At 34.9% G+C, this 13,667-nt stretch overlaps 1 protein-coding gene across 1 annotated transcript in view; it reads left to right on the top strand.

Annotated features, from left to right (window-relative positions):
* Nucleotides 1-13,667, top strand: part of NLG-4 (neuroligin 4) — a 187,911-nt gene that overhangs the window by 47,536 nt on the left and 126,708 nt on the right. Inside the window, exon 4 of the mRNA XM_089077120.1 lies at nt 173-348. Coding sequence (XP_088933246.1) covers nt 173-348 — 176 coding nt within the window. The remainder of the gene's footprint in view (nt 1-172; nt 349-13,667) is intronic.

The raw sequence follows: 13,667 nt of genomic DNA on the forward strand, positions 1-13,667 counted from the left end.
TATGGTTTAGATGCCTCATAGTTCAATATACATATATGTATATGACCCCAAATTCATTTCCATCCGACGATGTTCGTCCTTATTGAACATGGCGACGCGTATTCCATACCATACGAAACTTTAACCGTTCGGTTCGTTGTAACGCACGAACGATTTCCGATTTCCTCTGCAGATTATCGGACTCGGTGAGTCCAGTCTGCCCCCAAAAGCTGCCGGACATCGCAAACGAGCAGGAAGCGCTCGAGCGAATGCCTAAGGGAAGGCTGGAGTATCTGAAGAGATTGCTGCCTCATCTGCGTAACCAGAGCGAGGATTGCCTCTATCTGAACATCTACGCACCTGCCATGGGTGAGTGAACGTACAACAAACTCTTCAGCGATTGAATCGTATGAGCAACTTTGTAACCATCACGCGCGATTACACCGTTTATATATCTGCCATATAAATAAAAATCTCAAGTATCTCGATCTCAGCAATACATTTACATTACAGTTTAGACAGCTTGAATGATACGAAAGCATACCCATGATTTTTCAAAAGAAGGAATCTATGGCGAAATTTTCTTCTTTACTTCCAAATGTATCTAGTTGACGGGATTAATTGTTGGTAAAATTTAAAAGTTAATTAACTTTTTCTTTTTAACTTAAATATATAACATCTTCCCAAAAACTGATTAGATATGTATTGAGTTTAAAATGTATATTACACATCTTATATATATATTATACATCTTTTTCTTCGTACACGGAGACGTTATCGAACTATGCTCGAAAGGAAGTACAGTCAAACCGATCGATCAAGTATGGAAACTTCTTTATACGTCAGGCATATGTTCTCTGAGCTTCGAAGTCACAACGAGAGACGATGCTCTCGACACTATCTTGAGAGAGAAGAACTTTGTAACGCATCCTGCAGAATTGCATTTATTCTTGTAACGTATAAGGTCGTAGGTTTTTTAACTTTTATAAATATATTTGAATAATGGAAATATCTTAGAAATTTTTAATTCGCATTTAACTTAAGTAACATTTGTGAAATTGCAGGACGTAAGTTTGCTTGAATCCTAAAATATTTAGTATATAAAAAATTTATTTTTTGTTAATATTAAAAATTTAATAATTATTCATTTTTAATAAATGTTATAATATTCTTAAGAATAGATTCTTTAGCGATTACATTATCTCTGCGCTTGGATATACGTAATGAGTCCAATCCGTCAACTCTCTTTCGAAAAAACGGAATTTTAGATGAGCATTAGTAGATGAAGTAATCCTTACTGGTCGTCGAGCCAGCAGCATTGAACGAATGGCGCGGAAATCTATGAGAGATTGGGGGGGAGGGTAAACGGAAGGGCGGGAAATGCAGGAAAAGCTCGAGGCAGGAAAAGCCGCTCGGCAAGGCAGGACGTTTTGTTCGTTACACAGTGTCCCGATTAAAAAACGATTTTTAAGATGATTCACTGGCGGCCCAAATTGAATCGCTAATCTAAGTTTGAGGGAACTTTTCGCAGAGTTGGGGAAGGCCTTGTGAATTATGGCGGCCCGGAATGGATGTCATTGACCTCCGCGCGATCCCTATATAGCGGCGGCTTGCGCGGATGGTCTGAAACTGAACTTCCCCGGGATTGTGCAAGTTATTGAGCTTCAGCTGGACCAACGTCTCGCTGAGAAGACACGCGGAACATTTCAAATAGATCGGAGATTAAAGGCTACATGACACGTAATTACTAGTCAGAATGATTGACATAATTGGAAAATCTTTTTTATAAAAGAAGACGAGCGTTACGTTTCGAAATTTTGATACTCTTTAACTTTACAACTTTTTAATCTAACATTTTTCATATGGATCTCATTACTTTTTCCCATCATAACCTTTTTATATTATATTACACACACACACACACACACACACACACACACACACACACACACACACACACACACACACACACACACACAGTACGTTCATATGTATGTGTAAAGCTATCTGTATATATCTATGTATCCCTGAAGCAAATAATATTTTCTTAGGGTAAAGACGATGTGAGGGTTGGTCACATTTGCCGTTCAATTTCCGGCTCTGAGATGTAGAGACGTGAGGAACAGCTTGCAAGCGCGAGGAAAAGCAAAATTTTCTATTTCGCCTGAGAAAATTCAATGATATACGATTATTGAAACACCATTCACTCCGGCCGACATACGTGGAGACATAAAAAGGTTTCCCTCAAGCCAAGAAAAAGGCCGAAAGAGAAAGTTTGGCGAGAGATATAAGGACGGGAAAGAGCTTAGGTGACGGCAATAAAAAGGGTTGAAGATGAAGAGGCACAACAGCAAAGAAATATATTGCACATACCTGCCACAGTGTTCGACGTTGCCTCCGTGGCTGGAAACTGAAGAGAATGACACGGAAAGATTTATCAAATATTTCTCATTTTTCTGACGCGCGCGCCACTGACACGTGGCTCAAAATTGCCTGTTGAAATCTCTGCGCCATTACGAACTGCGTGAAAGTTTTGCGAGATTAGATTATGATATTGAACTCTAACAGATATCTGTAAATCCTTCATAGTCGAAATTGAAGAAGTTGTTAGAATTTTTTAATATTTAGTTCGAAAGTAGAAAGTTTAAATACCTTTACTTGCTTATAATATCAAAATGTAAGAATGTTTCATTAAACTTTGCTATGATTTGTGATTTTATTATCTTTATCGTTGTCTTTCAAATTTTTTATTCAAATTTACTAGTAAAGTCAAATTTACTTTCTTTTAAAATGTATAATTGTAACAAAGTTAATATAGAAATTGTAACTTATTTTAATGCTTTATTTATAATGATAATTATATTGATTATATTATTATAATTACAATTACATAATAATAATTATATTATACGTATATACGATTAAGTTAATATCTAACAGATCAGCTTTCCACTCGATAATAACTTGCAAACTAATAATTCGAAATTTTAAACTGCATTCTCACAATCGAGTTTCGGAAAGTGCGATTTCCGGGCAACCCTGAAGGGGATACGTTTCCTTCGACGGCAGTATTGTCTCTCGGATTCTTACGTAATGGAAATTTCTATCGAAAGTTTGGATCCGGTTAATGCACGTCGTCGGCACTTCTTCTCCTCTCCACTCACTGACTTGGGGGGGGGGGAAAGTTTCCGTTTTCCTTGGAAGACTCGCAATTACACGGCCGCCTGCACTCACAATTCCAGCGACGATAGGTAAAGCGCAGTATCGAACGTATGGCGGAAGCGGAAGAAGAAGAAGAAGAAGAAGAAGAAGAAGGGCGACGAGTTTTCGAGGCGCGAACTAATAATCGAATCCACCAAGTTCGCGGAATTTGTTTCAACTCTCAGAATACTTTGGAATAAGGATCCCCATCTCTTCGTGATTCACGAGTCCCCAAGCAAAAGAATGCCTCCTCCATCCTTTTAGGCAAAAGTACGGCTCGAAATGATTTGTTCGTCTCGCGCGGAAGATAAAGTGTCTCGCTTTTCATGCTCATTAAGATTCTTAACTTTAATTATAGTTATGAAGAGTATCGATGTAATCAACAAGCAATTTGATTGTGCAATCTGCCGCTAAAAGTTACTGATTCACGAAAAAAAAAAAAAAAAAAAAGAAAGAAATTTTTATCAGTAGGAATAAATTTGCATAATTTGACCAGATGAAAAATTAAAGGGTTGATTCGTAACGCGTTCTGAAAATAATTTTTAAATATTTCATGGCACATTTGCGGAAATAACTTTAGGACATTATACCTGCGTTAGCTTGCGACGGAGCGACAGGAAATTTAATGTGGCAAGCCGAGGGAAATCGCACGATCCTTGCACATCCTTCCTCTTTTCGGTGAAAGAGAACGTCACGAGTGCAGAGTGCGCATTCGCTCAACTTCCGGCTCGAAAAGGCATTACTAATAGCTCTCGTCGCTGTGATTAATGGCACTGGAGTGCTGCTCCGTTTAGTCGTTTTATTAATTACGTCGGATAACGAAGGTCACCGTCTCTGCACGAGACTATCATTTATTATGCACGACGTCACGATTGGGCAACCAAGCATGCTTATATCGACAGGTGTATACATATGCAAATAATAAGAATTCTAATAATAAGATTATGAAGATTTAAGAATTACGAAAAAAAAAAAATATAAATAAAAAGACATATAATTTAAAAATCTCTTAATTATAATATAAGAATTAAGAAAAAAAAATGATAATAATCTTAAGAAATTGAGAAGCTGCAAATTGATATCATTAATTATACCTAATTTCTGGAAATAGCTAGAAATTATAAAGAACGTTATTTTCGTTTTACGTTAAAAGAAGAAGACGAAATCTTTTGCCAATATGAGACGTTGTGTTTAATTTTACATTGGAGAGATTAAAATATCCGAGCGGCTCGAAAGGTTTCCTTTGCCATCTGCTCATCTCGAAAGGGCAGTATAATAAGAAAGAATATCTAGGACCATTCCGCTGAAACTCTGTGCTGTTTCGCGATACAATTTTAAAGTCGACGTTCTCGTCTCGCTTCGCTGCATAATTCAGGAAGTTCCGCGAACAGGAGACGGCAAGATAAAGCAGGATCGATTCGCTGCTGATTTAATTATCTTTTAATGAAAGCCGAGATTCCCCGGCCGCTGTAATTTTACATCGTCCATGAACTACGCAAATGCGGAATATAAATGGTAATTAAGGCTTGCCAGATGGACCGTATTGCTGCGTTTTTCCGGCCGATATAACCAAAATACACCGCAGCTAAGAGAGGTCTGATAGATTTGTTAACTTCATTAGATTTATTGCCTTTTTTTTACTTTCACATTGATTGTCGTACCGCCTTATTATTTGTTAATATTGTTAATAATGATTAGAGTTAATGTTAATTCCTTTTTTTAAGCCTTGCAAAGACAAAAGCAAACTCTCTCTTATATAATTTCAATTTAATTAATAATAATTTACGTAAATCAAATTACGTAAACTTTGTGATAAAATATATTTTAATAAAAGTCGAAAACGACAGTAAAATCAGCAAAAAATAGATGTGACAAAGTGAAAAGATGAAAAGATCAATCTTATTTACTAAAATCTTTATTTTTAATAATATTCTTAATAAAATTAACTTTAAAAAAATAACTATTAATAAAAGGCTAAGTGTGTTTAGTACAATTTGAAAATATTTTCTCGGTTAGAGAGGGTAATTTACATTACAAGATTTAATAAAAATTAATAACCTTTGAAATTGCTGAATCTCGAAAACGAGATTCGAAAGATTTGTGGCTTCTCTCTCGACAATTTAGACAGAAGGACATAGTATTTAAAGATGAGGGACGAAACGAGCAATGCATCCACGAGTGACATACCGAAGCGGAACTATTTTAATTGAACGAAGTGAAACTACTTTAATTAAGGGGAACAATTCTCTGTTGGGAAGGTGAATTTTCCCTTGACACCAGAGTGGAAAGACAACTACATTTCTCCCAGACATCGCTGCTGCTTGCCAGACATTTGGGTTGCCGCGTATCGTCGTTGGGTGCATCCTTGTGCGAGCAAGGGGAGTTTTCGAATGATTTTGCGCAAATTAGCGGCAGCTAATGGGCGTAATGGCATCCTTTCATGTGCAAAGGATCACATCCTCGCGCCGCTAAAGTAATTAATTATCCGTGGAGTTACCGATAGCGCGTGTATAGCGACCTCCGCGTTACCCTGCAGTATAGATCATGCTCATTTCGTATTCTCCTAACTCGTCATTCTCATCATATTCGTCACAAAATATGAAAGCAACATTAATACAGATCACTCTGCTTTATTCTATAATCAAGCTATCTACAATGTTATATGTCTAAATGTTTGGATCATCTCGGATTTGAAGTCTTCAAATCTTACATTACGGTTTCAAAGATTTAAAGAATTAAAAAAAATTTACGTGACTTATTTACGTGACTGTGCAATCTGATGATCTTATTAAACATTTTCCCATTGTATAAAAATAAAAAAACTGTTATCTCCAGACATTTCCAGAAATCTAATCGAGTGATTTGAATCATTCCGTTGAAACATTTTTTTGCTTTCTAATTTACAGTAATTTAAGATTTATAGTTTATGTTTAGTTAAAAATCTCGATATGTTTTTGAATGGCGCGTTCTTGAGTTACAGTTACTGCACTCTTACAATGATTCAATTAACGGAGATTACGATCAAGTAGAAGCACGCAAACATATTTCCGGCCATGGCAGCGTAATCGGACTTGTCACTACTGGCAACATCGATTCTGTCCTTCGTTGCTAAGCAATAATTCTCTGCTATCGCTCGCGACCTCTCGAGCAGAACACTAATTCGTCTCTTCCACCCTTCCGACCCCTCATCCCTTCTGTACTTCCGGATTTCAATTTCCACCGTATCTGCCATCATGCATATGATCCGAGCAAACTGGTCGTCAACGTAATGCAAGCTGCCGAAGGAAATAATTATAATAAGAAATAACAAATAATAAGCAAAGATAAGAAAAAGTAGTTCACTTCTTTTGAGTTTAAAAAAAACTTTTATATGGAAAGAAACACGTTTTAAAGAATAGGAAAGGAGAATTGTTACTTACAAAGATCCGCGCGAAGAAAGTATTGCATAAAGAATATTTTTATAATTTTCTCTAATTAAAATACTTGTAAAATATAAGGTATTTTAAATTAATTAAGTTAAATTATATCAAGCTAAATATATTATCTACGTTTTTTATTTTTCATTTCCTAAACTTCTTTTGTGCATATTCGTACGTGTACAAATTACACGAAATTAGTAGCATGTTTCTTATCACTTAGTAATTACTTAAATTTAGGATAGATCGACTTCTTGTCCAGCATGTTCTAATCGCTTTCTTAATGAGTCTTTCTTAATAATTCCGCCTGAAACTGAAAGGAGCGCAGGTGCAATCATTTACCTCGTAATAGCAACATAATTCACGCGAAACGTCACGTGGTCGCTGGGCGCTTGCGACGCCGTCGTCGTCTTCTCGGAAGGTCCTTCAACCCGGTCCTCCAGCTCTCTCCTCTTTACCGGAGTAAACCGAGTAATGTGCATGGGCTTCGTGGATTAATTAAGAATAATTAAATTTTATCCGACGCACGGGACGCCATGGCATAAAAATTAATTTAGAGTTTTTCAAACTCCTTAAGAAGAACGCTTCGATCTTGATTTTTTTGCTTTAAGAAAAATAGCGGTTAGACCCTTTCTCGACTTTCCGCAGGACCACAGCCGCGTAGTTATTGTTTGTCAGCAACTGATAATTAAATTTCTTTCGGCTAGCAAATCACGAAGCTTCTTAAACCTAACTCGTTTAACCGATAAGCACACAATTTCTTCCAAGGGTTATTATGAAAGACGTATTTTTGCCTGTCAGCCAAATTAACGTTGGATCTTTCCACAATGGGAGAGGAACTATTAGAAACAGATTACTTTATATTTACCGAAATGAACACAAAGATAATTTAACATTATAAATTATATAAAAAAAAGATTAATTATTCTCTTTGGTAAAAATCTAATTAATTTTAGAAATATTTTATGTTATATTTTATATTTATTTGACAGTAATTTCGCAATAATTTTATAAAACTCTTATGAATATTAATTTTTTTATTGTACAACTAATACAAATATTTCTTTTATTTCATTTTGTCAATACTGATTTTCTACAATTCGTTGTGCATTACGAAATTTACGACTGATGGATTTCCGCGGCACGCCACATTCATCGACGATTTCATCATATTAATTATGACGCGAATTTTCCATTGTTATTTATTAATAATGCATATTGGCGATGGCGTGCAAGTATGCGTTTTCGGCCGAACTGTTGCTTCGCATATAGTTATTAATTACACGTGCAGTTATTAATTACACCAACGAAGTCGAATATTAAAATTTTGATTAAAGTGCCGATTACCTGCCGCACATGTGTCGCCAAATAAAAGCCCCCAGATAATAATAACGCCGCTAAATCGAAGCGCACGCTATGAATGAACATTGAATAACTGTAACGAGAACAAATTGGATTGCATGTATTAATTATTTAAAAACTTTTGTTATGTTAGCAGTTGTTGTTGAAAAAACGAATCATTTGATCCAAATTAATCCTGTAAAATTTTTTATTATAAACTTAAATAAAGCTGTTTATATAACAAATGAATAATAAAATAAGTAGATAATAAAAAATTATAAGTAGACTTTAGACACAAGGAAAGTCAAAATAACATAGAAAAAAAATTACGTTTTAAATCAAGACTATATATTCCCATTGTAAGCAAGAATATAATCTTCCTAGAAAAATTTTAATCTTGATTTGATTGAATTTGTATTGATGCAAACATAGATCTTTTCATATATAGACAAGAATATTACAATTTTTATATAAAAATTTTTAGTCTTAAAAGTTGAACAAAAGTAATATTGCATCAATACAAATTCAATCAAATCAGGATTAAAATTTTTAAGAAGATGATAATATTCTTATTTATACCTGAGAATATTTGTCTTGATTTAAGACTAATTTTTTTTCTATGTAGTCGTGGTCATGCATACTAAAGACCGCGTTCCGATTCATACTTTGTAAGCATCATTTGTTCTTATTTAATTTATTTATTTGACAAACAACAAAAATGAAATGATTCCATGTGGGTTGTGAGCGTGGATTGAAACACAGCCTAAGTGTCGCGATTCATGACGAAGACTCTCGAATTTGAATCGGCTAGTTCCATCTCTTATGTGTAATTATAAACATTAATAAAGTATTTTAAAAATACTAAAAAAATCATAATTGTAAAAACAATATATATTTGCTATCATTGATAGAATAAATTTGACAAAAAACGGATTATTTTAAATACATGTCATAATACACGTTTTCTATAAAGACGTTTTCTTTAAAGAAAGCAAAGTTGTATGATAATGGTTTAATTTTATTTTCAGTGAGCTAACATGTTCTCGAGTAGAATTGAGGATATATTTATTTGCTATTGTCCGACATACAAAAAGCTTTCTGATTTCACGTAAAGTGCCTAGGTATTAGGATTTTCTTTTTATGGTGAACGCTGTGAATTATCAAATAAATATTTTCACGACTTTCTTTTCTTTCTTTGCACGAAAGTCCAAGCACGTACGTGCTAGTGAAAAGCACGTCATGCTGATTCCTTCGCATTAGCTTCTGCACACATCCGACGGAAAGTGCGACGCCGGTTTCTGCTTCCGGATTTAACCATCTGAATGTCTGTTCCAAATTCTATAATGCTTTACTTTAAAACTATTGAATAAACTTTGTTTTCGCAATTTAAAAACTTTTCAAAATAGAAAGCATATTTCTTGAGTATTTTTTAAATGATCAAACTGATATTGTTAGCAACTTAAACTCTACTGGAATACTTTTTCAGATTACTTAGAATAAGTCTTGTTATCAAAAATATGATTAATATTGGATTGGAATAAAACAGTTTTTTAAATTTGTACGACAGGCAGAAAAGATAATTTGTGTTCTTTGAAGGTTCGCGTGATGAATCGATCAGGTAGACATTAACTTCTGAAGATTAAGTGACTTCTAAAAAATGCATAGATTTCTTGAAAAACAAGAAAGCTGCTCATGTGGCGTGGTAGATACTGTAATTCCGCGGAAGCATTATATCGTCGTCTCAAGCGCTTCCGTTTGATTGATCGACGAGCAAACCACAGTCGGCGTCGGTGCCGGAGTGATCGATCGCCCTCGTCTTCGACACAATCGCGAATCCCCGCGGGTCGTTTCCCCCTTGCCCGATAAATCGCTTCACCGAGTAATTCGCGTATAAAACTACCGTGCAATTACGATTAGGCGGTTGAATTTCCTATTCTCTCGTATTTCCTAGTCCACTGTACCTCCTGGAATCATGGATCTTCTGGATAACACTGGAATGTGGAAACCAATCTGCGATAGTTTAGAAATTTCGAGAATTTAATGACCTCCTGATAGATAAAATTTATTTTTACATCGGGTTTCGTTATTTACCGAGAATTTTCATTCTCTTTGGAAATTGGACCTGGTCATTTTGGTGGACGTGAGTTCTAAGATTCGCGTACTTGCCTGTGCGCGCCGGGTCCTGCGTTTGACTGTGAAATATGGTACGGCGCCACACCTTCTTGCTGGCAGAGCAAGTATTGTCCCGACGGCGTGTTTTGCGATTTTTCGCGCACCCTTCTGGCTGCGAGGAATGATCTTCTCCTTCCGGGAGCTCGTGAGAACAATTGACGACAGTATTTACACAAGTGCGCGATTTGTGATGATCTACACTCGACTGGTTCTCGCAAATACGGGTTCGAGAAAATCCGTAGTGTGGGCCAAAACTTTCCCACCGATTCGGTTAAGTGCTCAAAACAGTTGCCAACACCGACCGCCCGCCACCCCTTGAGACCGGGGTTGGAAGGACGTAAAAAGGCGGGGCAGGAGGACGGAAGAAGGAGGAGGAGCAGAAAACTCAAATCTTCATTCTTACTTCTGAAAGAGTAACAGCAAAGTAGACGAAAGCTTTCGCGATATTTTACCGTAATCATTGTATTCATTGATATACAAACCTATATTGTGTGTAAGTAACAAGACACACTATTTTCTTGAACACACCCCAAGATCTTCGATCGGGTCTCTTTTATTGAACGATGGAATTGTCCACCATATGCAGGGAGGAGAATAATTTTGATTTCATGTCAGATGCAGGATTTTTCTTCCTTTGTTGTGTGCACGTATAAAGAGACGACACTTCCATTTTGAAGCAATTCCACGAGAAAATGCTCGTCCTTGAATTCTGGAAAGTTGATAAAACTCAGCTGTCAAGTATTCCAAGAGGACTCGTTTGTTTGACAAGAATTATCAAAAGCAAAGCGCGATATTTTTATATAAATATAAATATCTTCTTGTAGATCGTTTATATAAAAGTAGCTTTACGACGAGATGGAATGTTAAAAAAGAATTTTATTGGAAGCTAATATGCAATGAAAATTTTTCTTCTTTATATTGTTCACTTGGATTTTGCTATCGCACTGATATCACAGACTTGATTTCGTGGATATGTCTCAAGAGTGTTGGCACTGTCGAAAACGGGACGAGATTGAGATGTAAATAAAGCGATAACTTTCGCAGTCTCCATTGCTGTCTAGTGTCCCTGTTGCTGGAATGCGCTCCTTTTTGGCAACGGCCCAAACTGCATAAGACTTGGAATCGCGTGTCGAGCCATCGATTGAAATTCGATATATCGTTCTACCTGCAGGCGCTTACGTCAACATCACACGCACGGTGTCTGTTTTTCGGTGACAAAATTGGAAACCGATCAAATATTGAAATTACTTTTTCACCACTTTACCCGAAAAAAACTCAAAAAAATTGCGCATTACTCTGAATTTCTATTATACACTCGTTGAAATTGTACAATTGAAAGAAAAGAAATTTAGTATTAAAGACGGATGTAAACGGATTATAAACATCATGATAATCGCGCGCATAATTAATAATTGCAGAAAATGTTTTTAAAAATTGTATAGAATTTCTGAGAATTGATCAAATTATTAATATATTATTATTGTCCAAAAGTAAAATAATTAGTTAAAATCAAATGTTAAGATTTTAGACATATTATTAATATTGATATTGATATTAAATTTAATATTCTTGATATTAATATAGTTATTGAATGTATGACTTTTATAGGTATGTACACTGTTGGAAAAAATGTGTTGAATTTAACATAAATCGCATGTCCCAAACGGTCCACTCAAAATTTTGTGTTAATTTAACATAATATGGATGTGTTAAATAGTAACACCGACACTATGTTAATATTTCAACAAAAAAGAAATGTACTCTTGATTTGAAATTAATTGTGTTACAATTAACATAATTTTTGATAAAATAACATATCGAGACGCGTCAAAATTCGAGACTGCCGAAACCACACAAAGAATAATAACAAGTCATCTCCACTCCTGTTATAGAGTAAAACTAACATTTTTTTTTTTGTAAATGTTAACATATTGAATAAATACGTACGAATTGTTATTTTAACACATTTCTTAAATCATTTTAATAATTTTACATTTTATATTTGTTAAGGTCAGTTAACATAGTAGACATGTATTAAATTTACATTTATAAATATGTAGGTTATTTACACAAAAATTTTAACAAGGACCGATTTTAACACAAATACAAAATGTTTTTTACTGTGTGTGTGTACACACACACACACACACACACACACACACACACACACACACACACACACACACACACATTTGGAGAAAATCATGTTTGACTAGAATATGCAGTAAATTTGCTTTTCGTAAATGTAACTTTAGAATTACGAGCTGAAAGAGCATAATAGTACCATTTTCGAAAATTGACATCATTTCTTACATAAAAGGAATGAAGTAATCTTTAATTCAAGAAAGTAGTGGTTCAAGTTCTGAAGTTTTCTTTATCGGAAAGAAATGTAACAGTATCTCATACTGATTCAGCAGAGTAATAAAAAGTTCTGATCCATTTAATAAATATATATATTTGAATTTTAAAGTTAGTAGAATTTAAAAAAAAAAAAGTGTACATACCAATTTGTTGATATTTCCTTTATTCCTGTACAATTTATCAAAATATTTATCTTTTAGAATTTCTCAATTTTTCAAAATGTTTGGATGTTATCTTTTTTCAAAGTGGGTGGATAAAAGTGTAATATTACGAAGGGTAAGCGTCAGTGAGTAAAGCCGGTAGGACAGAAAACACGCGAAGTTATGAAGACAGTGCAAAAGCGATTTTATTTCGCGAAGACGGCCGCAACATTGCGAACTTTGTGTCTCCGCGTTCACGCCTGCTCGACAAAATTCTTCGTACATATACGTAGCTATGCATGTACGACACAAGGTGGGCGTGGGGGGGGGGGGCCACCTTATTGTAACGTTATGTATCTTGCTCCGTCGACAGTTTACAAACCCTTACGGAGAGAGGAGAGAGATTCCAGGCTTACCGTCACGCTGATATGCAGCCATTCTCTTGCTAGAAGACGAAAAAAAGGGGTGAAAAAAAGCTGGAAATACGAAAGTGAGCAAACATGGTTCGGAGAACGGAAGGCAAAGCCGCTGGTAAATCTATACTCTCCGCCCCCACCTTGAATCAATCAACACTTACTTAATATTTTCCATTCTCTTCAATTACTCGTGCAAACATTTTTGAGGTTAGTAGCAAAACCGCTGTTCTCATTGAGCAAAAATATTTTTAATCTTCGGAAAGAAGAGGGAAATTTGCAAAGTCGACCAAACATGTCGAGATAATTGGTTATCGATTCATTGAAGAGATAAAAATTCTATAATTCTATGTAGATTTTGATAAAACAGAAATAGATTAAGAGGTTGTTTAACATTTTCTAAATTTATAAATAATTTCTCAAATAATTGAATTTGTTAAATTATTTGAGATTGTAATATATTTATCTTTTTGGTTTTTTTTTTTAATTTTATATGTTTCAAACTCCTTAATGCTATTAACTTATAGATACTTAAATATTAATATAATTATAATTAGATTTTTTTTCTAAATACAATTCAATTTGTCAATATGGCGGAATATAAGTACAAAAATAAAAAAAATTCTCCTAATTATAATTACATA

The sequence above is a fragment of the Pogonomyrmex barbatus genome, unplaced genomic scaffold (assembly GCF_055798465.1).
Source record: "Pogonomyrmex barbatus isolate J1 unplaced genomic scaffold, ASM5579846v1 scaffold2, whole genome shotgun sequence".
NCBI classification, from domain to species: Eukaryota; Metazoa; Arthropoda; class Insecta; order Hymenoptera; family Formicidae; genus Pogonomyrmex; species Pogonomyrmex barbatus.